General features: G+C 41.2%; 1 protein-coding gene across 3 annotated transcripts in view; it reads left to right on the forward strand.

Annotated features, from left to right (window-relative positions):
- CLYBL (citramalyl-CoA lyase) overlaps positions 1 to 24126 on the forward strand; it is a 193085-nt gene that overhangs the window by 81052 nt on the left and 87907 nt on the right. Inside the window, exon 2 of one of the 3 annotated variants that reach the window (XM_088667547.1) lies at positions 22095 to 22251. The exons of 1 other annotated variant lie outside the window; for it this stretch is intronic. In XM_088667547.1, coding sequence (XP_088523673.1) covers positions 22214 to 22251 — 38 coding nt within the window. In that variant the 5' untranslated portion in view covers positions 22095 to 22213. Of the gene's footprint in view, positions 1 to 9268; positions 9443 to 22094; positions 22252 to 24126 lie in introns of those variants that run through there. One more of the 3 variants, XM_088667548.1, reaches the window with a different exon arrangement.

A 24126-nucleotide genomic window follows, 5' to 3' on the forward strand; every position in this document is an offset into this window, starting at 1 on the left:
GATGAAGGCATGCTGCAGAAGAGCAATATGTGACTTTAATTAACACGGCACCTTTGTGCGGTGACAAAATATTCAAATTCACCCAGTTTTTAAATTGCTCTTACCTTGCTCAGCTATGAGATGATTAGATACTGTGTAAAAGATATTGATATGTATCGTTTATTATTTTGTGCTTTCATGTTCCGTATGTTAATCCCTACAACTCTTATAGGATCGGTCAGTAGGTTGAGGAAGGTTGAGTGATAACGGGTTGTTTAAGACTACCTAATAAATTCACGGCCTTGGTGAAATATGTTTCAAGGACTTCCAGGTTCCCATCTCAGACTCTTAGGGCCAAGTGCTGTGATGTTTCTCCCCTGCCAGTACAAAGGGCAGCATTGAGAAGTGCATTTTTTTGTTACGGTAATGGCAGGGAAGAAAGGGTTAAACAGCCCCATCTCAGTCCTGATTGGGGCTCCTGCAGCTGCTGTTTGAGTTTCTCAAAAGAATCACACAAACACATTTAGCATTACACTGTAGTTTGCTTTGCTACACTGATGATACAATCCAATGCATGTTTTCTGGAAAGAATTCTGTGGGATTTTCTCCAAAACTGTCGTGTATAATATGATTGCAATTTATTGTATTAATGTTGGGGGAAAGGAGGTGCTTAAAGGCCGTATTTTTCCATGTATAAGACGACCCCTATTTTTTGAGCCCCAAATTAATAAATATTTTAAACACCAAACTGAACAACTTTAATAGTGTATTTTATTAAATATTCAGAACACCATTATAGTTAGTACCATATATTTAAACATCAAACAGAACAACATTACTGATATACTTAGTATCGTAATTACAGTAGGTATTTTTTTTATTTTGGGGGGCTAGTCAACATTATTATAACGTGCAGTATAAGAACTGGAGCAGCGGCAGCACTGGGGCGGAGCCGGGCAGCTGAGCCAAAATCAAAATTGGCCGAAATCAAAATTGCATTTTTTCTGCTCCACTCTCAAACATCCAGGGGAGCGAACTGCACTCTGCCCCTTGGGCCCAAACAGTCCGCCTGCTGCCTCCCTACCCCCCAGCTGTACGGAGACTGAGTGGGAGGAGGGAGGCAGACTCCAGAGGGCCCCAGGCGCTAGAGCGGATTCCTCCACTGCTGCAAGGAACTGTGACTTCCAGAGCTGCCTGAGTGAGTGCACTTGGGGAATGGGGGTCTGGGTAGCTAGGGGGTGGCTGAGGGAACCAGGTGTCTGGAGTGGGGGCTGCTGGGGGGGGGAGTACCAGACCAGGGTTTGCCATGAGGCCAATAGTGAGGGGAGGCTGGGGGTAAGGAATATGGATGCTGGCATGTATTTATTTATATATTTAATTGCAACATTCCGTGTACAGTGGACCCTCAGGTTACGTTACCTTCAGGTAACGTAATCTTTGGGTTGCAAACATGGCAAATCCAGAAGTGGGTTTGCCGCTCGCACATGCGCAGAAGCAGTCCTCCGGTTACGAACTCTTCGGGATAAAGCTGGGCCTTCGGAACAGATCCCGTTTGTAACCGCAGGTACCACTGTATAAGTCGACCCCCAATTTTAAACTTAAAAAATATTGGGGGGGGGAATATTGTCTTATACATGAAAAAATTCAGTAATAGAATGGGGTGAGACAATATGGCAACCTAGCCTAAATTCTTCTATCACTTCTCCTGTATCTGATTTTCCTACTGCGAATGACAGTCCTACAGGTGAAACTCGGAAAATTAGAATATCGTCGAAAAGTGCTGTTATTTCAGTAATGCAACTTATTATTTTTTCTTTTTCTTTTAATTTTTACAAATGCTTTCTTTTGGAAATTCCACAATAATAAAACAGTTACAATAATACAAAAATAAACAAAAATAAACATTGCTATTACATTTCATTAATTACATTCAATTTATAATTGACCCGCCTAATGTCAAATAATTACAATTAGAACAAATAAAGGCTTGACATATCTTGCTTTGCATGTCATGCATCTATCTCATATATTGGTTTCACCTTTTAAGTTGCATAACTGAAATAAATGCACTTTTTGACAATATTCTAATTTTCCGAGTTTCACCTGTATTGTTGTCAAAATGCCATGCACAAGGATATCAGGAGGCTTGGGGAACTTTTGAGGTTTCCAGAAGTAAAGGAAATATTTCAGAGGAAAATTTCAAAAAACAAACAAACAACCCCCAGCATGTTTAGTGGGCTCGGAATTTTTGTGTGTGTGTGTGGGGGGGGACAAGAAACAGAGGAGGATGGGAATGAACAAAAGCAACTGGGATCCAATCCAAATCATGGTGTTCTCCATACTGGAACTTTTTTTTAAACAAGTTCCAATTGTAATATATGAAAGAAATTTGAATAGTTTTCAACTACAGTACCAGTTGAGAAGCTTCTCCATCAGCTTCTGTAAAGGAACCTGCTGGTTTCCTCTTCATTTAAAGGGGACATAATGAAACTAACTTTACCGGAATTGGGGTCTTTATGTGCAAATCTGTATTTATGGGGAAAATGCATCTTAGTGGGGTGAATGAGTGATAAAGCAACCGCCCCAATTCCTAGCATAGGAATAAGGGGACACTGACATCATTATATTCTTTTTTTCCATACACCATGCACCTATCAACTTCACTTATTTAGTCTTGAAGTGCTCAGACATTTTCCAAAATAAATTACTAAAGCAGAAAAAATTGTTCATGAAAGCAAAATTCCATGCTGTTCAATTTGAGTATTTATTTTTTTATTGGTTTTAAGATCATCTTATCAGAAACCCCCATCTTAGCTTCCATCTTCATCCATTATGTCAACAGAGCTTCCCAGTTTTGAGTCCAGTTAGAGATGAATCATCTGATTATAGCAAGTACGAGGAATCTGTGACCCTGCAAAATTTGGACTACAACACCCATCATTATCTCTGATGACTGGCTCACTAACCGGGGCTGATAGGTGTTGGGAGTCCCAACATCTGGAGGACCACAAGTTCCTCATGTCTGGTTTCAAAGGTTACCATGAAGATTTATGCGTGTTATCTATCGTGAAAATATATACATGGAATCTAAAGCTTTTTAAAAATAGAATTATAAATCTCAAACTTGGGGTTTGTTTTTGCATTTTGAACTTTAATGTTGTGAACCACCCTGTGATCTTTGGAGGAAGGGTTCTATACAAATTTAATAAATAAAATAAATAATTCAAACCTATCAAAATATAATATGATTGCTATGTTGACTGATTTTGCAGAAATGTTTATGGAACTCAGGTTTTATTGACTTTGCTTGCATTTGGAAGATGTCTTCCGCCAGGTTTTCCTCCCTTGCAGATTTCACAACATCTTTCACAATGGTGTTGGCTGATAATCAGAAATGGTTCATATTTAATAGCAGAAAGGGATCTCGACATGCCCATCTGGAAGCTGTATCCAGACTGCACAGTTGTGCTACATAATTGCTGGAGCAAAGCAGGTCACTTTGAAACATCTGCATAGGTAACACTTGGGAATAAGATAGCACTTGCCTATGGCTTGGCAGACTCCAAATACTCCAAAGCAACCGAGACTGACCCATCTTGTTATGTCTTAAACTCTGCTTATCTTGGGAAAAGTGAGGAAATTGGCAGGGATGCATTTTAAATAGCCAAGGGTGGGTTTTTCCTTGGGGGGGGGGGAGTTATATATCATGCTGCAGAACAAGATAACGGATGCAAGATTAGATATAGAGGATTTCAATCCTAAGCGTGTTTACTGGATGTTACATTATCAGAACCGCAAGTGCAGCTTGCTTCCAAGTTAATAAAAGAAGAATTTGAGGTATGAGATGTAGTTTTTGATAGCATTCAAACTAAAAATAAGAAATAACTAGTAATCACTTAATTATAATAAATTGTTGTGATAGCTTCTAACCTTTTTTAAAAAAATTGAAACAAGTGAAACTGCTGAAAGGTTTGTTTAATTTTTTAAAAAATGTATATATATAACCAAAGGCAAGCAGTTTTTTCTACCCTTCTGGTTTTGGGAATGTATATCAGATCATTGATCAGATTACATGTTATGATTCAAAGACATGGATATTGTAACCCACAAAACCCCCACAAAAAATGAAACCAATCCTTCGCATGACCACATTACATGCTGCTCTATACAACAATTATGTCAAGGGGCCATGGAATGCTATAAATACATTTTATTATTCCTTATATGTGACTGTCATTAAAGCTTTCTACTTATCTGGAAGAAAAGAAATCAAATGTGGTTCTGCCATGTTTTGGCAAGCTAATTGATTCCTTATGTGTGTATATTGGAGGAAGTTTTCGTTCTCAAGCCAATGGTGTTCAGTTTAGGAACAGGGAGAAGAGAAAGCAGATAACAAAAGTCTGGGTATAATATTTCCATGCTAGGAAGATTAGATTTATCACCAGTTGAGGCAAACCCTAGGATCTAGGTTTTTTTAAAGTGCATCGTAAAAATTAAAACAAGGCATTTTATCAATTTATGTGCCATTCTTCAACTGGAAAGTGGGAGGCAGTGGCTGGGAGTCACATAGGTGGGGTGACTGGGTACAAAGGAAGACAGAGCTCTTGTGACAGTCATAAAATTATTGACTTGGTGCAGCATTATCCAAATCCGTTTGATGAAGGAAATCTAGAACTTGGCATCCCCAACTGATGACTGTTCAACCTCTACTTGATTCCTTCCATCCCATTGTGCAGAAGAAGGGATGGCAGCGAGTACAGCAGCTTTCCCCAGCCTTTCGGAATAAGCAGCACATCCGATAAGCCCCATTAGATCCTTGGGGATCCATGAGCAGAACATCCCAAAATTATTTGGTGCATGTTTTTTGTGGGTTGAACTGAAAAGCAGCGGTGGAAGCTCTGCTTTTCACTGAAGCAATGGTGCTGTGGGAGGGTGTGGTTATCCCGTTTTCCCAATCAAAACTGCACCTCCCACCCTGAAGCTACTAATACACTAATGTAGGGAGATACCATACAAGTGTACTGTGAACGGAGGGGGAAAGGGTTAATTCACCTGTCCTCCGGTCAAAACCATGATTGTCCCATGATTGCATTTAAATTAAAAGAAAAATTGGGAGGGCCAATCACATATGCCCAGGTTTGACCATGAAATAGTCTGTTTTGTGAACCGCCCTGAGACCCCCGGATATAGGGCAGTATAAAAATTCAAATAATAATAATTTTGCATAGCTGTAAAGGAATAATGCCTTCTTTTGCACCTGGTCACCCTATTAACAAGCATCTTCAACATGCTTTCCTATTTCTGCTCAATAGACATAGGATGTGCCTTCACCAAAGTCAGTGCCCTGTCTAACCTCAGACCCTCCAAGTGTCCTTATTTTCCAGGGACAATCCCAAGCCGTCCTGGTTTCTGATCTGATCCCAGAATATCCTGTTTTTCCTTAGGATGTCCCTGTTTTCATTGGAGAAATGTTGGAGGGTATGGAGCTATGTGACCCCAGAGCCAATGAGATAAGTAATAACTATACAACCTTTAGAAGATACCTGAAGGCAGCCATGCATAGGGAAGTTTGTTAATATTTTATTATGGCTTTATATATACTGGAAGCCGTCCAGAGTGGCTGGGGCAACGCAGTCAGATGGGTGGGGTATAAACAGATAAAAATGATGATGGTGGTGGTGGTGGAATAGGACATCCCTGTTTTCACTGGAGAAACGTGGAGGTTATGTAACCTACAATGTTTGAGGCCTCTTATCAAGTTGAACTTCTTTTTCAGCTACCTGTTGAGCTGAGTCTCATACGATTTGCAATAAGTAGCTTCATACATCACACATTGCCAAAAAACCTGGCTCAGCACCCATGACCCACCATTAGGGAATCATTGCTCTGACACTACACTAGAAAGTTCGACTAAATTGCCTGTTGAATTCCTTCACTGTTGGGTGACTGGATAAATCCATGCTTCCTTTGTTCCTTTAACACTAGTTCTTTGGAATTCAAATGCAAATTCCAGTAGACTCTCACAGGGTCCATTGGGATGAAGGAAGGAGAAAGAGACACACACACACACACCCCAGTGCAAAATGGAAATGGGGATGTTATGTGGCTGGGGAGGGAGTGGGTGGTGCTGTGGTCTAAACCACTGAGCCTCTTGGGCTTGCTGATTGGAAGGTTGGTGGTTTGAATCCCCGCGATGGAGTGAGCTTCCATTGCTCTGTCCCAGCTCCTGCCAACCTAGCAGTTCGAAGGCACACCAATGCAAGTAGATAAATAGGTACGGCTCTGGAGGGAAGGTAAATGGTGCTTCCTTGCACTCTGGCTTCCGTCACAGTGTTCTGTTGTGCCAGATGTGGCTTAGTCATGCTGGGCACATGACCCGGAAAGCTGTCTGCGGACAAACGCCGGCTCCCTTGGCCTGAAAAGCATGATGAGCACCACAACCCCATAGTCCCCTATGAGTGGATTTAACTGTCCTTTACATTTTATGAGGTTGGGTAGACTTGCTACCTTCTCTACCAATTTTTACCAATGTCTGTGGATTCTTTGCTTCTTGAGGTGAGTCACGACATTAGACTAGATCATGAAATTCTTAAGGACTGAGAAGCTTCCTTCTGGGGGCCTTAGCCTGAGAGTCAGGAGCATCATTTAGTCATGTCAGGTTGAGTTAGCCACCGCCGTTTCCTTGTATTTCGTTTTGGCCAAAATTACGATTTCCCCAGACATTTTAGTGATTTCCGCTCGGACACTACTTCTGACTGCAGTATTCCAGATATCTCCAGGAAATTCCGGACATATGGCAACCCACTTGTATTTTAGACACCAGGAAAACATGTACCAGTGAGACAGGGATAGCCAGTGTGGTACCCTGCAGTTTTTGCTAGACAACTCCCACCTTCCCTGACCTTGGGCCATGCTTGCTGGGGCCGATAGGAGTTGGGAATCTGACATCTGAAGGACACCATATTGGCTATCCCTCTTCTGGTACACTGTTCCCAATCTGAATAAATACATCAGTCTGCAAGTCAGAGGGAAAATATTTCACTTTTGGTATGAGAAATTACAAGTTAATGAACCAGAGAGCTCAGGCAAAGGTTGTGGGTCAGACCCACCTGCTGCTGAAGAATTTTACCTTCAGGAGTGTCCCTGGTCAAAGTAATTTGTTCTTGTCTGGCAGTAAATGTCTGGATTTTAACCAGGGATATAATCGGCTATGAAGAAAGGTAAAGGGTAGAAAGAACCCTTGTGAAAGTTGCCTTGACCCAAGAAAGCAAAACCCTGCAGGAGTTATGAATGTCTTTTTGATCCAAGTTCAGCTGCCAAAAAGACTGTGCTTAATTCCTGCTTCTATCTGTAACAATGGCTAAGAGAGAATATTCTTTAAAATTATTCTGCTGATCATGCTGAACTCTCAGTCAGCAGCGAAAAATAATACAGAATAGTTTAAACAGGCCTTTTCTTGAATCCATTGAAACTTTGAGAAATTAACACAATTTTTTTAAAACATGATGATTTAATTTTAAGCAGCTGCTTTTGGGATTCCTTCACTTCCCTGCTTTATACTATACAGAAGTCATACTTTATACCACATGTATGGTTTTATTTTATAATGTATTATTCCATTTTTCTGGAAAGTGTGAAGAGAATAAGAGAGGAAGAGCAAAAGTAGGGTTATGTGGAGGGGGGAAACATGTTTAGCACAAGAACAGTTCCATCCACATCAGCTATGTTTAGATTTGAAGCTCTAAGGATTGTACCCCTTTTCCAAACCCTTCTCTAAATCCCTCTGGTTTTCCTGTCATCCTAGTTTCCTACTTCCTTTACTTTCCAAAATATTGGATGACCTGACTTGCAGCTTTGTCTTTTTACCTTTGATTCAACTCATACTTTTTTCTTGGCACTTCCTCGCTTATGACTTCTCACTTTGTCAAGCTAAGAAACTCTGGTTTCTCTTCAGATCGTATAAATATTTCGCCTTTTACAAGCTAAGTGAATTGAATCCAGTGTTACCTGGCAAACCCACTGAAACAAATGGACTTAAGTCCTTTAATTTCAAAGTGTCTATTCTCAGGTAGAGGAAAGTCAGTGGAAATCTTGGAGCACCTTGAATGGGTGGAAGTTACTGGAAAGCTTTGGATCCAAGCCTATATATAAATGCGTCGCTGCTGCTCTTGTTAAGTTTTAGTATTGCTGGTTTTCTTACACACAAATTGATCTGCATATCATTAGTGAAACATGCCATCATGTAAAAAAATGGGGCTCAGCTGAAAAGGGTCAGAAATTGGTTATATCATTGGATAGCATTGAATCTTGTGGTGGATTGTACAATGGCACTTCAAATGCAGACACTACATGTCTGTAATTCTATAGGTCTGCAGGCATTCCTTTGTCATTTGTGCCATGCAGGTTCTTCGTATCATGGCAACTAGCAAATAGCATATCTGCATTGCCACAAGATGGTTGCCCTGGTTTTCCTGTGTATAGATTTAAACTGAATGGTTGTGCCAGAAATTGTGGGGTTTTTTGGATACACATTGCCATGTAGCCGTTACATATTTAATAATCATACAAACTGATGTGAAACCTTTTGCTAAAGTATTCATTTGCTAAAACCTTTAGGTAAGCTAAATACAGAAAATTATCTTATTAAACTACTACATTTCACTGTATTTTATTTACAGTGACATTTGAAAACATTGTGCAACTGTTTATCCTATCTTGTATATTACTTTGTTTATAAAAGTATTTCTCTTCCACCATATCATACCAGGGCAGTGTACAACATTAAAACATAAAAAACTATTAAAATAAGAGAGATAATAATTAAAGTGACTGGTTATTAAAACAAAAACAAAAACCAATCTACAAAGGCCTGTCAGCATATAAAAGGAATGATTGTTGTTGTCCGTTATTATTGTTGATGTTGTTGTTTTAAACTTGCACTTACAGTGCTTTTTGTTAATTTTAACTACTGTCTCAAGCGGACCTGACAATATTTCATACTGAGAATTAAAAGCATTTATTGCAATGGACATCTTGTTGCAGATTAGAATGGTTAAAAGATGTATGCATTTGTAGGGTAGATCTGAATACACATGGTTTTAAATATTTGATAACCTTAATGAAGTGTGTTAAGCATGTTCCATACAGTAATACTGTATGCATGGTTCTATGTTTCGCAAAATTATAACCGCTAAAAGCAAGTTAATAAAACTATTCTCTTGCATTGAATACCCCCACATATGAGCTTCTGAAATGTGCTTAGTGCCAGTTACCTTTTCTGTCCTTTCAGACATGGTTAGGGAAGGTGAAGTTCGTTCTTTAGCTGAACGGCTTGAAGAACCACAGGAAATGTCACCTCCTTGATCATCTTCCTTAACAGGTTGTGCTTTTGGACTGTTTCACCCCTACTGCAACCGGAACGCAAGATGTTACAGAGTTCTTATGCCAGTATGTTACAATCAAGGTGAATAGCCAAAAATTATCGCATCCTTTGACACAAATGTTGGGCTTAAATATTTTATTAACAAAATTTATGTACAAAACAAAACACGCCTCCAAGCAATTTTTTAATAAGGTGCTATGCATTTTATAAACGAATGGCTCTGTGCACGCCACCTAGCTGTCAGTGTCATCCTCCTTAGTCTCCATGTTGTCTCTTCAACTTAGCAGAGAGAATGATGGGAAGAAAACTAGAATTTTTGGGTTCTGCCTGTCATTGTCTCTGACTCCCTTTACTGTTGGTCTCCCTGCTTCTGCCCTACCGTAGCAGTTCCAGTGGGCAGCAGCCACCACTGATCATATCCTGCCATAGCTGCCAAGTCCGGGTCGTAAAGATCCGGGATCGGCAGTGCGCGCATGACCGGAAGTTGCGTGACGCAACTTCCGGTGGCGCTTCGCCCTTCTATGGGCATCAGAAAATGGCGGCGCCGGCGCCAGAAGTCGCTTCCGCGCATGACCAGAAACACGTAAAAGCGACTTCCGGCGCCGCCGGCGCCATTTTCTGATGCCCATAGAAGGGCAAAGCGCCACCGGAAGTCGCGTCACGCAACTTCCGGTCATGCGCGGAAGTGACTTCCGGCGCCGCCATTTTCTGGTGCCCATAGAAGGGCAAGCGGCACCAGAAAAATGGCCGGGTAATTCTCCTCCATTCATAGCTGCCAAGTGTCCCGATTTAAGGGACAATACCGGGATTTTCCGCTAAACGGGAGACCGCCGGGAAACGGTAAGAAAAAAGGGGTTTTCCCGGCAGATACGGGATACTTGGCAGCTATGTATCCTGCTCACATATTTCTTCCTGAATATGATTGGTCGACAGCACAGTCCTTTACATGTCAACCTAGAATCGAGTTCCTATTGAATTCAGTGGGATTTCCTCAACAACACACACGTTCTATTTTTATCTTGGGTCACAGCTGGTAATTCTTAAGAGCTGAGCTAAAAAAACACCAGCAGAATTTCTTGCTTAGAGTTACAATGTTTGCTTATTGTTACAATTTTTTATTTCCGTCGAAAACTTAATTTTCTCTTAAACTTTTCCAAACGATCCCAGGATATTTCTGAAACTTTACTTCTTCTGCAGTTTTACTTCTTGCTTGTTTGTATATGTTTTAAATGTTGTTTATGATCTGTATTACATTTTTAAATTCTTTATCTGTACTTCACTTTTTATGCTGGTTTATTGTTTTGGTTGTACTGTATTACCGTATTTTTCCGTGTATGTCTAGGTTTTCTCCCTTTAAAATAATGTCAAAAATTAGGGGGCATCATATACTCTGGGCCATTTCCCCCCATTTTCTTAAATCTGAGTCCCCCAAAATAGGGGGCGTCTTATCGACGGAAAAATACGGTATGTACTTTTACATTTTGTCATTGGGTGGGGTTGTTTTTTATTGGAGAGTGTAGGGTGCTTTGTGGAGGAAGCTGCTCAAAAGGTGGGGTATACATTTATGAAATGCATTGAAGAGTGAGTAATCTAAACACATGCTCCTTGCTAGCTGCTTAACAACCCACTTTCATTCGTTTTATTTGCTTTATTTGTTTATTTTGTTTGTTAAGGAGCCCAGGTCATCACCTTGTCTCCTTAGGCCAAATCTTATTTTCACAACAGATTAGGTGTCTAGAGAGTAGCTTGGGAGCGGCCAATGTCGCCCAGCCTCCTTAGTGGTTGAGTGGGGATTTAAACCTGGATAACCTCGGTCCAAGGTCCAACCGCAGTTGCAAAATCAGGGAACTGTTGGGTTCCAGGCGGGCCATGTGCACATATATATTGCTGCTGACTTGCTTTTGGCTCAGTGTGTCACAAAAGTTGGGCAGGCCTGTTCCCTACAGCAGTGGCATAGCTGCCAAGTTATCCCTTATTTTAAGGGATTTTCCCTTATGCTGAATAGGCTTCCTCGCGAGAAAAGGGAAAACTTGGCAGCTATGAGCAGTGGCTGCAACAACCTGTAGAGCAGGGTGCTTGGGTGCATGCAGAATTTAAGGTTCTCAGCCAACATAATATAGCAGGGAATTCAGGGTGAACAAATGAAGGAAGTCTGGGGTATCTTTGAAGGGATAAAAAGTGAGGATAATGGAGTCATTTAACTGCCTCACATAGCTTGAAGTATGAAGGTGGATTGATGAGTCGTTCCCATAACATTTTGCTGGTGGTTTAACACGCAGCATCATTACCAAGAGAAAAGACTAAAGAACAGCAGAGGATAGGACCCTGGGCTAAATTTCCCCCCTCCTTCTTCTGTTTTTAAGAAAAAGTGTGTCTTTGATGAGATATAGCTGCAGGCAATCGTTTTACATTTTATGTCAGCTCTCTTTTGTCAGAGATTCATTATGGATGCTGTACTCTCCATTTTAATTCACACTTCTCCGCTAATCAATTACAGCGTTTATCCATTAATCAGGTATCCTGACAGGGTCAATAACTGCTCTTCAGTTTAGTTGGCCGCTGCATGTTCTCAAGCAAGTAGCAACAGTCAGTAGATGAGTTTAGAGCATCATTGTTTTCGCAGGCTGGTGGACATCTGGAGGGGTAAACAAAGTCTAATGAGTTTTTGGGGTGATTATCCTGTTCTTGAGCTCTCTGTTGAAAACCTTAACTATTTGGCAGAGAAGCAACTTGTGTGCTTGGAGCTTGGCTGTTTTGTTCCTTGCCTGTCCTTCTATCCAGTCTCTCTCTCTGTGTGTGTATATGTACCTTCTAGAATGTGCCTGTTCAAGTATATAATTTATAACAGATTCAGACATGGCAAATTATCAGAGGAATCAAAGCTTTTCATTTTAGCAAGTGGTTTAGATAACAGAGGGGGCAACATTTAATTGGACAGTTACAGTTTTGGTAGTTAAGTTGCTGTCCATAATGACGGTAACAGGTTTCAATTATCCTTTTTATGACAGATGTACCAACATTTAATTGTTTCTCCTCAAGTGTGGAGAGAAAAGGCACTTCTGTAGATTTTTCAATTCTTCTACATGTCACTTAGCTGTCTACACTATTGTTTGAGCTCTTTTCTCTCATCCTTTTTGTGGCAATGAGTTGTGTCATTCCCTCATGATCAGCACTTTTGTTGCCTTTGTTTTTTGCTGCACCTCAGAAGTCCATCTTTTCTTTCATCTCCTTCCCATTCATGCATGAGGGAACAGTTGTGCTCTGTTGTGGGGATGTTCCGCTGGATTTCAAACAGTAGGGTTTCCTTTTATTCCCTTCTAAGTAGTACAATGGAGCTGAATGTCTGTTGCAGAATGCACACACTAATATGCCAGGTTATTTGGTTTTTAAGAAGTCAATAAAAGTGGTGGGCTTAGTTGCAGTGCTTAGCTCGCCTTTTCTTTTTCTTTTTTTCTTTTGCTGTTTGCCTTTCCATCTTTGGTTATAAATCTGTTTGTTTGTTTCTGGTTATAAAATACAATCCTCCAAATTAAATCCAAGCATGGAATCAACAAACACTTAGGGAGAGGGGAAGGGGAGGGGGGAAACCACATTACTGGCAATGGAATATTTTCACACTAGCTGATTTGGCAGCCTCTGCATCATTCCTGATAAGGAAGTGAAAACCTGCAGCCAGCTCTAATTAATGGGGACTATTAACAGGAAGGGAGATGGAGAGAAAGATGGACTCATGAGTTGGTTTTGGCAAAAACCCTAGCCTCTTTAAAAGGCTCTCCATTTAGGGAAAGAAATGTAACTTTGAGGGATTTGTTTTTGCATGGTAGATTATTTCTCCAGAAGTGTGTGTGTGTGTGCTTCCCCAAACATTCCATTCAAAAAGCCACCGCTAGAGGAAAACAAAACAAAACGAAAAAAAAACACATACACAAGAGACGTAAGAATCCTAGAGAGGTAGTGTTGAGACACTTTGTTCTAATATTCAGCAGCAATCTTCAAAATCCTTCCTAATGAGGTCATAAAAGGAAAAAAATTGAACAAGTGGTACTTGTGTACCTCTCTGGGATGTTTCGTCGAGGTCACTTGCCACTTGGTTATCCCATTTGAAAAGGGATTGGGATAGTTCAATCAAGCATTGCATTAAGAGAGAGACTTTGATTAATTCCTTCTCTTCTCCATTGTGTTGCAGATAATTTTGGTAAATTTGGGAGACTTTCTTCTTAGTCGGTGTTAGGGGCTTAAAGTTCTTGATGTGCCATGCTGAGAGTTAGCATTTATTAGTCCTTTTGGGCTCATGTGTGGTTTAAAAAAAAAAAAAGAGTAGGCTGCGGACAGCCCTAGGATTATCTCTGACAAGCCAGGCCATTCTTTCAACATTGCTGTTATCTCAGGTTATATGGAGAGATGAAGTTCTTCTGCAGTTTTCCGTTGGAATAAATACTGCGTTAAAAAGGGGAAGGCCCAGAATAAACAGTAAGTAGGAGAATGATTCACGGTGGGTTTCACTTGGAACATTGCACTTGGCCTTTTAAGTTAGATGTTTATAGGAGTGTTATTCTCTGGTTTGTGAGGCGATGCAACAAAAGCAATGAGAGGGAAAGTTAACCATGTAGACCTGACTTCTCTTGTAGCTAGAGTAGTGAAATATGGAGTTTAGTTGCAACGAAGCCTGGTATTCAAATTTGGAGTTTTATTGGTATGACCTCCATTATATTTAAATATGTGACTTACGTTGCAGTTTTAAACAACTTTGCTTTCACTGTATTGATGGCAGAAATGTATTTGCAAAATTGTACACAGGAGGCCAGAAGTTTATTTAAAACCCATATTTTAAATTTGTTTCACTCTGCACCTATTTGAACCAGAAACATACTTTTAAGGCATTTAAATTGTGGGTGATTTACCTTACTTTCTCCCCGCAAACCGCCACCATCCCATAACTCCTCTCTATTCTTGTTTTTGAAAATCTGTGTGCTTGTTACTCTGGAGACCTGAGGCCTTTTGGTTACACACATATTTAGGTGCTCTTTAAAAAGTGGATTTTTGACCTGATGGACCGTAACGGCTCCTAGGGTGCCACTGTGGTCATTGTATAAATCTGCCTTAGTGGGTTTTTTTTGTTTACTCACTTGATATACCGTAACGGCTCTTAAATCTGTAATGGTCTATTGCGTTAATCCAGAAGCTGCGCATGCGTCTGCAACCTTTGTACCTAAAGAAGAAGAAGAAAAAGGAAAAGCTCAAAGGAATTTTGGTTGTTGTTGGGGGGAAAAGAGGATACATGCTCAGAATTCCTCTTCCCCACCCCCCAACTGAATTAAGCAGTCGCTTTCCCCCTTTCACAGTAATTCAAAACACTGTGGATAACTGGCTTTCATGTTTTCTAAAAAACACACCAAAAAACCCAATCGATTTTTAACATATCAATTGTTCAGATCATTAATGGAAAGTGCCAAGTAACTTGTCAAGAGAGGTGCATCTACCAGAGGTTTTTAATCAGGATTTGGGCTGGGCAAGGATGGCTTGTTTATGTGGGAAACTGGGCCTAGTGTCAAATCAGGAAGGTGTTGTTGTTGTTAATATTAATATTATTTAGATTTCCTGTATATACCAGTGTTCATCATAAGATCTCAGGGCGGTTCACAGAATAAAATACAGGATAAAAAAAAAGTAATGAGGGAATCAAATGCCAGAGCAACTGCTTGAGTAGTCCAGTCAGAAAGGAAATATAAGAAGTTCCAGTAGTAGTGCTTCCCCCCCTTTAAAAAAATGTTTAGGGGTACTGTCATTTTCCTACTCATATTGAAATACTGCCCCTCAATGAGGCCAAACTTAGATTCACAAAATGTTGAAGGGTATGCGTAACCCCATAAAAAAGCCCTGCCAAGTAGTATTGGAAATTTAAACTCAAGTCTCTGACTTGCAGGTCTAAGGGGTGAAGCTAAGTGCTTGCTGAGGAACAGCAAACATCGGGAATTTGGGCCAGGGGCAAGATGGACCATGATAAAGTCTAGGTAGAGCACATAGCAGAGTCTGATAGTAAGGCAGGTTGAGGCACAGGTTGACTCCTAGATGTGGATCAAAGCAGTACAGTATATGGTATTTAGAGAAGAACGTAGAAATTTAGCAGAGTAATTACTCTGGTTGAATGTTAACCTACAAAGTCAATTACTGAAAGTTGGATTATGTGGATGTCTCAGGTGGTGAGCAGTTTGAGATATTGTATTTGTCAGATTTTTTTTTTTTACTTGGGTGAAGATGCAAAGGATGCAGAATCTATTAGGAAATATGCACTCTCTGCACTCTATGTTGCTGGTTTATAATCTGTGACCAGTTTATACATACTTTAAAAAAAACCCATAGGATTACTGATAACTCTAAGAGAATAAAGCTTCCCACTCCCTATACTTTTTCTACAGTCTTGTCAAACAGGCAAAACAATAGTGCATGGATAATAATAATAATAATAATAATAATAATAATAATAATAATAATAATTTGTTATTTAAACCCCGTTATTTATTTCCCCAGCCACTCTGGGTAGCTCCCAACAGAATTGAGGATGATGATGATGATAAACCGATAAGACATCAGTCATTAAAAACTTCCCTGAACATCTTCAGATGTCTTCTTAAAAGTCAGATAGTTGTTTATTTCCTGGACATCTGATGGGAGGGCGTTCCACAGGACGGGCGCCACTACCAAGAAGAAACTATTTCAAAATAAAAATAAGCAAACTGGTACTATAAAATGGAACCGAGTTTGTGCAGATACCAAATGTGTATGTACTTGTTAAAGAAAAAAAATGCCTTTTTTTTAAATAGAAAAGCCTGGTGTGTGCTGGATAGGGCAGTTCAACCTTGAGTGAAAGGATGTTGTGATTTTAAACTTCTGAAATTAATCTCATTGGAACAGCAAAGAGGGGAAAGTCAAGATTCCATGCTATTATTATTGTTGTTGTTGTTGTTGCTATTATTATTATTATTATTAGCAACAGACGTTCATCTTAGTCCATAAGAAAGGGCACTCTACTATTTTGTGACATTTTTGTTGGTCCAGTAAAGGTGTTGCCCAACTGTGGATTTTGACCTTCCTGCAAGTCATGGATTGGATATTGTGGTGGCAATAGTTGGTGTGATGTGTACAGGGCCGCCTTAAGCATATCTGGCGCCGTGGTGCGAACTATCCCTCCGGAAACCCCCCCCCATTTCCGAGCGCGGATGTCTGGCGGGCACACCGCGCAGCACGGCTTTTGCGGGTGCTGCAGCGCGGTGCCCTGGCGGCGGCGCGGCGCCCTGGCGCATTGCACCACCCAGCCTTGCCTTAGGGCCAGCCCTGGATGTGTACATGGATTATTTTAAAAAAGAAGTAGGGAAGCTATTCTCTCTTAAGAGGTCATACTTGTAATTCAGTAATTTTTGCCTTTGCAGTACTCTGGACCATTATTCCATTAGCTTGATTTTCGTGGACCATATTCCCTATAGACCAGGGATGTCCAACTGGTTGATTGCGATCTACTGGTTGATTGTGGGGTGTCCCTGGTCAATCCAATGGGTAGATCACTGCCAGTTTTTTTAATATTGGGAGTAGATTGCAGTCTCTTGGAAGTTGGACGTGCCTGCTATAGACCATATTTTCTATGGCCATTCAAAAGACTTTCTAATTAGTGCAATAACTTCTACACTTGGGTGTAAATTTCCTGGCCCTGAGCAACAGACATAGAATGAATTAAATTTTGATTTTGTGTTAATCACACTAAATTCAGCTGGGTGATTTAGTGAATTTAGGTTTCTGTAATTTAAGTTTCCCCCCACTGTCACATTTGTACCTGGTTCTTCATTCTTCAGCAGTCCTTTAAGGGTGACTCCTTGGGCTCGTCCTGTTTTGCACAGGAATTTATATGAGGTTCTCCTATATTTACCTTGTAAGGTGTAAGTTTGCAAATTGGTGACTTACTGAAGGCCACCAAGTTAGCTTCATGGCTAAATGGAGATTTGAACTCGAGTCTCACCAGTTTGGGTCCAACAGTCGTGACTATTCAATACCCTGGCTCTAGTCCTAACATCGCTTCAGTTGACTGTGATATGATCTCACCGATTGGATTGTTTCCTTTGTGAGTCACAGTTTAGGCAGGAGTTGTTTGAAATCATGACATTTGCATATGCATTTCAAAGGGATTTTTGATTGACTTCAGTGGGACTTATAGGTAAGAGGAAGTAGGATCACATCCTTCAATCTCTGCTCTGTGATACTTTGCTGTGACTTCTATTTTCCCATCATTTCCAGTGCCCCTCAAACACAAAAATGTCTGCTTTATGTAGTTGTCTTACTATTTCTACTCAAAAAATCCATGGTTTGGCTTCCTTGAGCAGTTTTTTTAAATAAAAAAAATGTTTTGTTTTTGTTTTTTCTCAGCCATCTGTTCCACTTTTTAATTGTGCTGTTTGTCTACACAACCGAAAGTATTATTGAAAGGATTATCTGTAGTGAAACAGCATAAAATTTTAGTGTGAGTTTAAGTTGGGGAGATAACAGAAGTGAGAATGCAGCTACCAGTAAATATATGCTTGCATATTTGGTGGATGGGGCTATTTGTCTCTCTTGTATTTCAGTATTCTACATCTGCTAGTTGGTTAAATTTAAACTTTATATATTTTATCTAATTATTACTAGCACTGCTCTGAAATGTAGAATTTTTACTGTGTTTTTTGAAAATGTCTTTCATTTGTGATATTTTTTAGTATGTCGTCACTTAGGGACATTTTTCTTTGAAATATCAATACCCTCACAGGGTTGGGTTGTTGAAAAATTGGAAACATGCTATTACGTTACCAACGTTTTCCTGGGAAGGGCAAATCCAAATTAAATGCAGCTTGATGACAATGACATTGTGGGGACACTACAAAAAACTTGCACAACGGAAGAGCACCAATACTACAATAAATCCCTGCTTTTAAGCACCCACAGACGACCTCATATGTCCTTGCCGCCATTACTGTAGATATTTCATAAGCAGAAGCAGCAGAGATAACGGCAGATATGGGCCCAAGGACTGTGCCGCTCACCACTGCTGCACCAACCTGCTGGGCCTATGGCAGTGCATGGCAGTGGGGAAGGTGTGTTGCAATGGGTGCAGCAGCAGCGTGGCATTTGCAGAGAGAGTGCAGTGGCGCAGGCTCAGATCTGTGGGGTGGAGAGCATTTTGCCTCAAGCAGCAAAATGTCCTGGGCTAGCCCTGACCTCAACTCTACCTATTTAGCACATAACACTGCTGACATTTTGTCATGGTGGGTATTAGTTGCTACCACACAACTGAATTCATACCTAGTATTGGAACTTTGCATACTTATATGCAGGGCTTTTTTTTTTCAGCCGAAACTCACCGGAACTGAGTTGCATTACGGCACCTCTGTAGTGTTGTGTTCAGGGCTGCGCAGCAGAGGCGGCAAGTTTATAATTTTTTTTCCCCAACAGTGGGGTGAATGGGCAAAGAAGAGAAATCCTTCCCCTAAATATATATTAAAAAACCTCAAGTTCCGGCAGCTCTTTTTCCAGAAAACCCCCCACATATATAGATACCAACTGTTTTGCTTCCGAATTTGTACCATTGCTAGTGCATTCGGAACATTTGAAGTGCGATAGATGTATAATACCTATATATGATGAAAATGTATTTTCTGAGCCGTCAGGAAATTTAGTTAGGCTTTGTTTTTATGTAGGGCAGAAGTATGGTATCAGATCTCATAAAAATGCTTGTTTGTTTGTTTGCATGTTTGTTTGCTATTGGAAATACCCATGACCCTAAAATTTATCTAGCATTTTTCAACAAACACAGGTGCAAATAAGCTGACATACATTAGTCCAGGTAGTTTTCCTGGCTTAAAATTATTCATGGTAAATACAAATAAAAGTTATTATAAACAAGGCATTTGTACCATCCAAACATCATGGGAAGCCATAGTCTGAAATGAACTATGGTTTATGGTGAAGAAACAATGCACAGGTGCATTCTGCTCAAGTTGCACCCACCCTGCTCCACCCTTTGCCAAGCCTAGAGGAAACAAACCACTGTACTGTCTTACCGTAGCAAACCAGCCCTCAAGGTTTGTTTCTCTCCCAGCAAACTGATTTTTTTTTAAATCGCTACACTTACTGGTGAAGGGTAAATGCAGCTCTCAGTCTTCTTAGTCTTCTTTCTCCTCTCCCTCGCTGGATGCTGCTGCAGATGATATGAGGACTAGGGGGTTGACCAGTAGCCAGAAGTGCTTGGCTGTGGTTCAGATCCAGAGGTGGGTTGTCTGGGCACATCTACTGCTGCTGGTTTCTTTGTGAGGAACATGGTGATTGGCAGCTGCTCATCAAACATTTCCTTGTACAGTCTCAGAGTGCCTGTAATGCCACAGATCGTCTTAAGGCTGCTCTCCATGGTCAAACTGTGCAAACAGATCATTTGCATGATTTATGACCTGGAAGAGTTGGAAAATTTTATGCAGGTTCTAGCTTGCTGGATCATGCTCACCATCCTCATCCTTAACTTTGTATTCTGAGCTTGATCTGGCAAGTTCTTGCAGCTCTTCAACAGTCAATACCTGTTGGGTCTCCATTAGCTCTTCCACTTCTTACTGAATGATGTCAACAAAGCCACCAGCAGCAACGTGCCTGGCCATCTGCACAATGTTCTCCACCACGGTGGCAATGCTTGGAAATCCCTTGAATTCGTGCACCCATTCCAGCCACAAGTTCCACCAGCATGCACTCACTGTTTCAGGCTTTATTGCATCCACTGCCTGCTTGATGAAGGTGATGCAATGGACGATCCAGATCGGCGTCCATCACATTGATCATTCAGGAGAAGGTGAGCTTCATGTAAGCAGCCTTGAAGCAGCAAATCACAACTTGATCCAGCGGCTGGATGAGGGAGGTTGTATTGGGGGATACGAGGAGGGAGACAACCTCTCCCTTACTGTGTGCAAAGTGGAGTCCCTCAGGATGCCCAAGAGCATTGTCCACTGGCAGCATCGCTTTAATCTGCAGGTGCTTCTCCTCAAGGTAATGCCTCTGGAGTGATATAGTGGAACCAGTCCAGAAATGATGTTGTATTGCCAAAACCCAGGAAGCAGATTCTTGTTCTTGCCTTTTAGGGCACAGGGTGGTTTGAGACCTGTATAGCAAGCCTGGCTTTAAGTGACCAGACACATTGCCAGAGAGCAGCACAGTCACTCAATCCTCTGCAGCAATGAAGCCAAGGGCTTGCTTTTCAGCTTCGGCGATGTAAGTCCACTCAGGAAGACTTGCTCTAGAAACAGGTAGGTAGCCGTGTTGGTCTGAGTCGAAGCAAAATAAAAAAATTCCTTCAGTAGCACCTTAAAGACCAACTAAGTTTATATTTTGGTATGAGCTTTCGTGTGCACGCACACTTCTGAAGAAGTGTCTGAAGAAGTATCTGAAGAAGTGTGCATGCACACGAAAGCTCATACCAAAATATAAACTTAGTTGGTCTTTAAGGTGCTACTGAAGGAATTTTTTTATTTTGCTCTAGAAAGTATGCCTTCTCATCCAGCAGCCACATTAGTGGTGCATTGCACATTTTTGCAGCTTCTCTGTCTGCGGATGCAACCACCCTTGTCGTTTGGATGTTCTTCAGGTTGAAATGGGTCTTAAAGCCATTAAGCCAACCTGGGCTGGCTTTCAATTCCTTGGCAGGCTGGTCCCCATCTGTGGGTGGAAGGTTTGAAGTGCTCATAGAGGTTTCTGGTTCCGGTTCATGTCTTCCGGCCACAAGTTCAGTGCCTTCTCCGTGTTCACCAAAGCCTTGTCCTGCACCTGGCTGGTCACCTTTGCACTTGCTGCCACAGCCCCACAGATCTCCTCATAAAGCCGAACCTGCATGCCACAACACACACATATTTGCCATCCCTCAAGTAGTCCAGCACAGCCAACTTCTCTTCCTCTTTGGTTTCTCAGCAGCTGATGACAATGATTATGCCTTGTCTTTTGAGGCCATTCTGCAGTCTGAAGCTCTGCCAACCACCTTCTCTGCACTGCAACCCCCTCCATTGTCTTTCCAAACCCCTCCACAAGTCTTTCTTGCCTCCTCAAATCACTGTCTCTAGCAACCTGTCCTACACCCAAAGACTCTCACGAGGGCTGCTGGGCTCCCCCCCCCCCCCGCTCTCCTACCCCTTCATGCCATTTTATTATTATTCCCCTGTGTGTGCCTTTTTCTGGTAGTCTAGAAAAGCATGAACTAACTGAGAAGTTGTAGTGTCCTTAAATCAGCAAGGGGGAAATACATGAGGGATTGCTTCGCAGAGATTGGCAATCCGTTCATGGAAACTGGTCAAGACCTTGATGTTATTGGCATCTAGGTCATTGCAGACAAAGAAATTCTTGAGAGTACAGCTTCCGCAGAGAGAACTGGTAAAATAAAATAACATCAAAAAAATCTGTACAGTCCCTTTGTTGAGGAACAACTTGCTAACTGGAGCTAAAACCCAGGAAAATGACTTGTTTCAGTGCACCAAACAAGAAGTAATAAGAAAACTACCTGAAGAATCTTTTTCAAGGCTTTTCCTGGTGAATCTGTGGTATGATATTAATATTGAGAAGTTTTTAAACATGAGAATCATCTATTTCCTCCTGTGCTCGCCAGCTACTGTGATATATGTGCAGGCAACAAGTCAGAATTGGTACACCTTTTAGAGGTGACGTGATCAGAATCTGCATAATTTTTCAGGTTTCTGCAATGCCGTAGAGCAACACACCAAACATCGTGAAGCCACATAAACTGTTGCTTCCAGCTGTCATCTGCAATGATACTGTGAAAATGTCTGCAGTGGATTAACTTTGGGCTAGATGCGCCATCTGCTAAGGGACAGGCAAAGGACAAAAAGGTATGGACCCTAAGAGACAGGTCCTTCCAGATTGGGTTATTCCAAAGAATTGATAGCACGTTGTGAGAAATTTCACAAACAGAGCTGCTTGGGACCTTTTCTGTAGGTTGTCTAGCACATTTTCAGGTAGCAACTGTTGTGGATTGCATTCAAGGTAATAAGAATGTATTGGCGTCAATAATTGGATCAACTTGAACAAGCCATGAAGAAGTAGATACTTTCAGTCACCTTATGCTGAATCAGACCATTAACCAGAGCTAAATTTAGGTTTGATGAGGCCCTAAGCTACTGAAGGTAATGGGGCCCTTTATATGTCCAGCTGTCCTTAAGGGACCCCTGACCATTAGGTCCTGTCGTGACCGACTCTGGGGTTGCGCGCTCATCTCGCATTATTGGCCGAGGGAGCCGGCGTATAGCTTCCAGGTCATGTGGCCAGCATGACAAAGCTGCTTCTGGCAAACCAGAGCAGCACATGGAAACACCGTTTACCTTCCCGCTATAGCGGTTCCTATTTATCTATTTGCATTTTGATGTGCTTTCGAACTGCTAGGTTGGCAGGAGCTGGGACCAAGCAACGGGAGCTTACCCCGTCACAGGGATTTGAACCGCCGACCTTCTGATCAGCAAGCCCTAGGCTCAGTGGTTTAGCCCACAGCGCCACCTGTCGCTGTTTTGTCTGTTGAATATATGCTATATGGTAATTTATGGACCTAATAGGTATCTAAAGCCATTTGCACATAACAAAATATGTATTTTATCAAAGTAATTGTTGAACTAAAATACAATTAAGAAGAAGTATATTGTTGTTGTTTAGTCGTTTAGTCGTGTCTGACTAAAATAATTATAATTATTTTAATTATTAAGCTCTAAATTAAAATGATTTTTTTACTCATAACAAACTTAATAATGCAAACACATTGGCATTTGGCAATAACAAAAGTTCCGTTGCAAGCACAATTTACAAAGACGCATAATTTTTGGGGAGGCCCCAAGAGAGTGGGCCCCTAAGCTATAGCTTGTTTAGCTTATACGTAAATCCGGCACTGCCATTAACCCATCTAGCAGCGGCTCTCCAATACAGTACCTCAAAATCCTGCTACCCACATTCCTTTTTGTAACTGGAGATGCCAAGTGCCTTCTGTATGCAGATGAACTTTGAGCCTTCTGTATGCAAATCACGTTCTTTGCCATTAAACAACAGACACAGTGCAAGTTTGCACCTGAAGAAGGTGGCCATTTTGAGATTCCTCAGCCTTCTCTCTACATCTCTCAACCTGCCCTTTTTAGGATCCTATGACTTGTTTGTCTCCTTGGTGGATTACTGAAAGAGTTTAATCCTTGTCCTGGCTCTCATCTTTCTGTTCTTTATGCCTCATTGTTAATGGACACCCTCCAATGGACACACCTGCTTCCCCCATCCTCAGCTTGTGCCTCTGGGTCAAGGTGGGGGGAGGAGGAGGAAGTGGTGTGGTCAGGTTGGTTCATGTTAAAGAAAATAACATGTAACAATGCAGTGTTGTGTGTTTACTATCAGATTCCTGTGAATAGGACACTAGTAACCTTGAGCCATGAGCGTTAATAGCCTGGGATATTCCAATGGCCACATCCATTGGATGTATTTCCATAAGAATTGTTAGATGATCTTCCTTAAGTCTTGCAAATGGTTAGGAAATACCTGGAACTTGGCATACCTCTAGTGAGCTCCTTCCAAGGAAAACCAAACCTAGTGTTTTGCCCCATCGCTACTTGGAGAAGTGATCTGAGTACAGCAGTATGATTCCAATATATCTTACCAACCACCTATCCCAGTTGTTCCCAACATTGCATCACAGGCTGGCATCATGAAGAACCCAGGATATACACATACACATGCAG

The sequence above is a fragment of the Zootoca vivipara genome, chromosome 4, assembly GCF_965207765.1.
Source record: "Zootoca vivipara chromosome 4, rZooViv2.hap1.1, whole genome shotgun sequence".
Classification (NCBI taxonomy): Eukaryota; Metazoa; Chordata; class Lepidosauria; order Squamata; family Lacertidae; genus Zootoca; species Zootoca vivipara.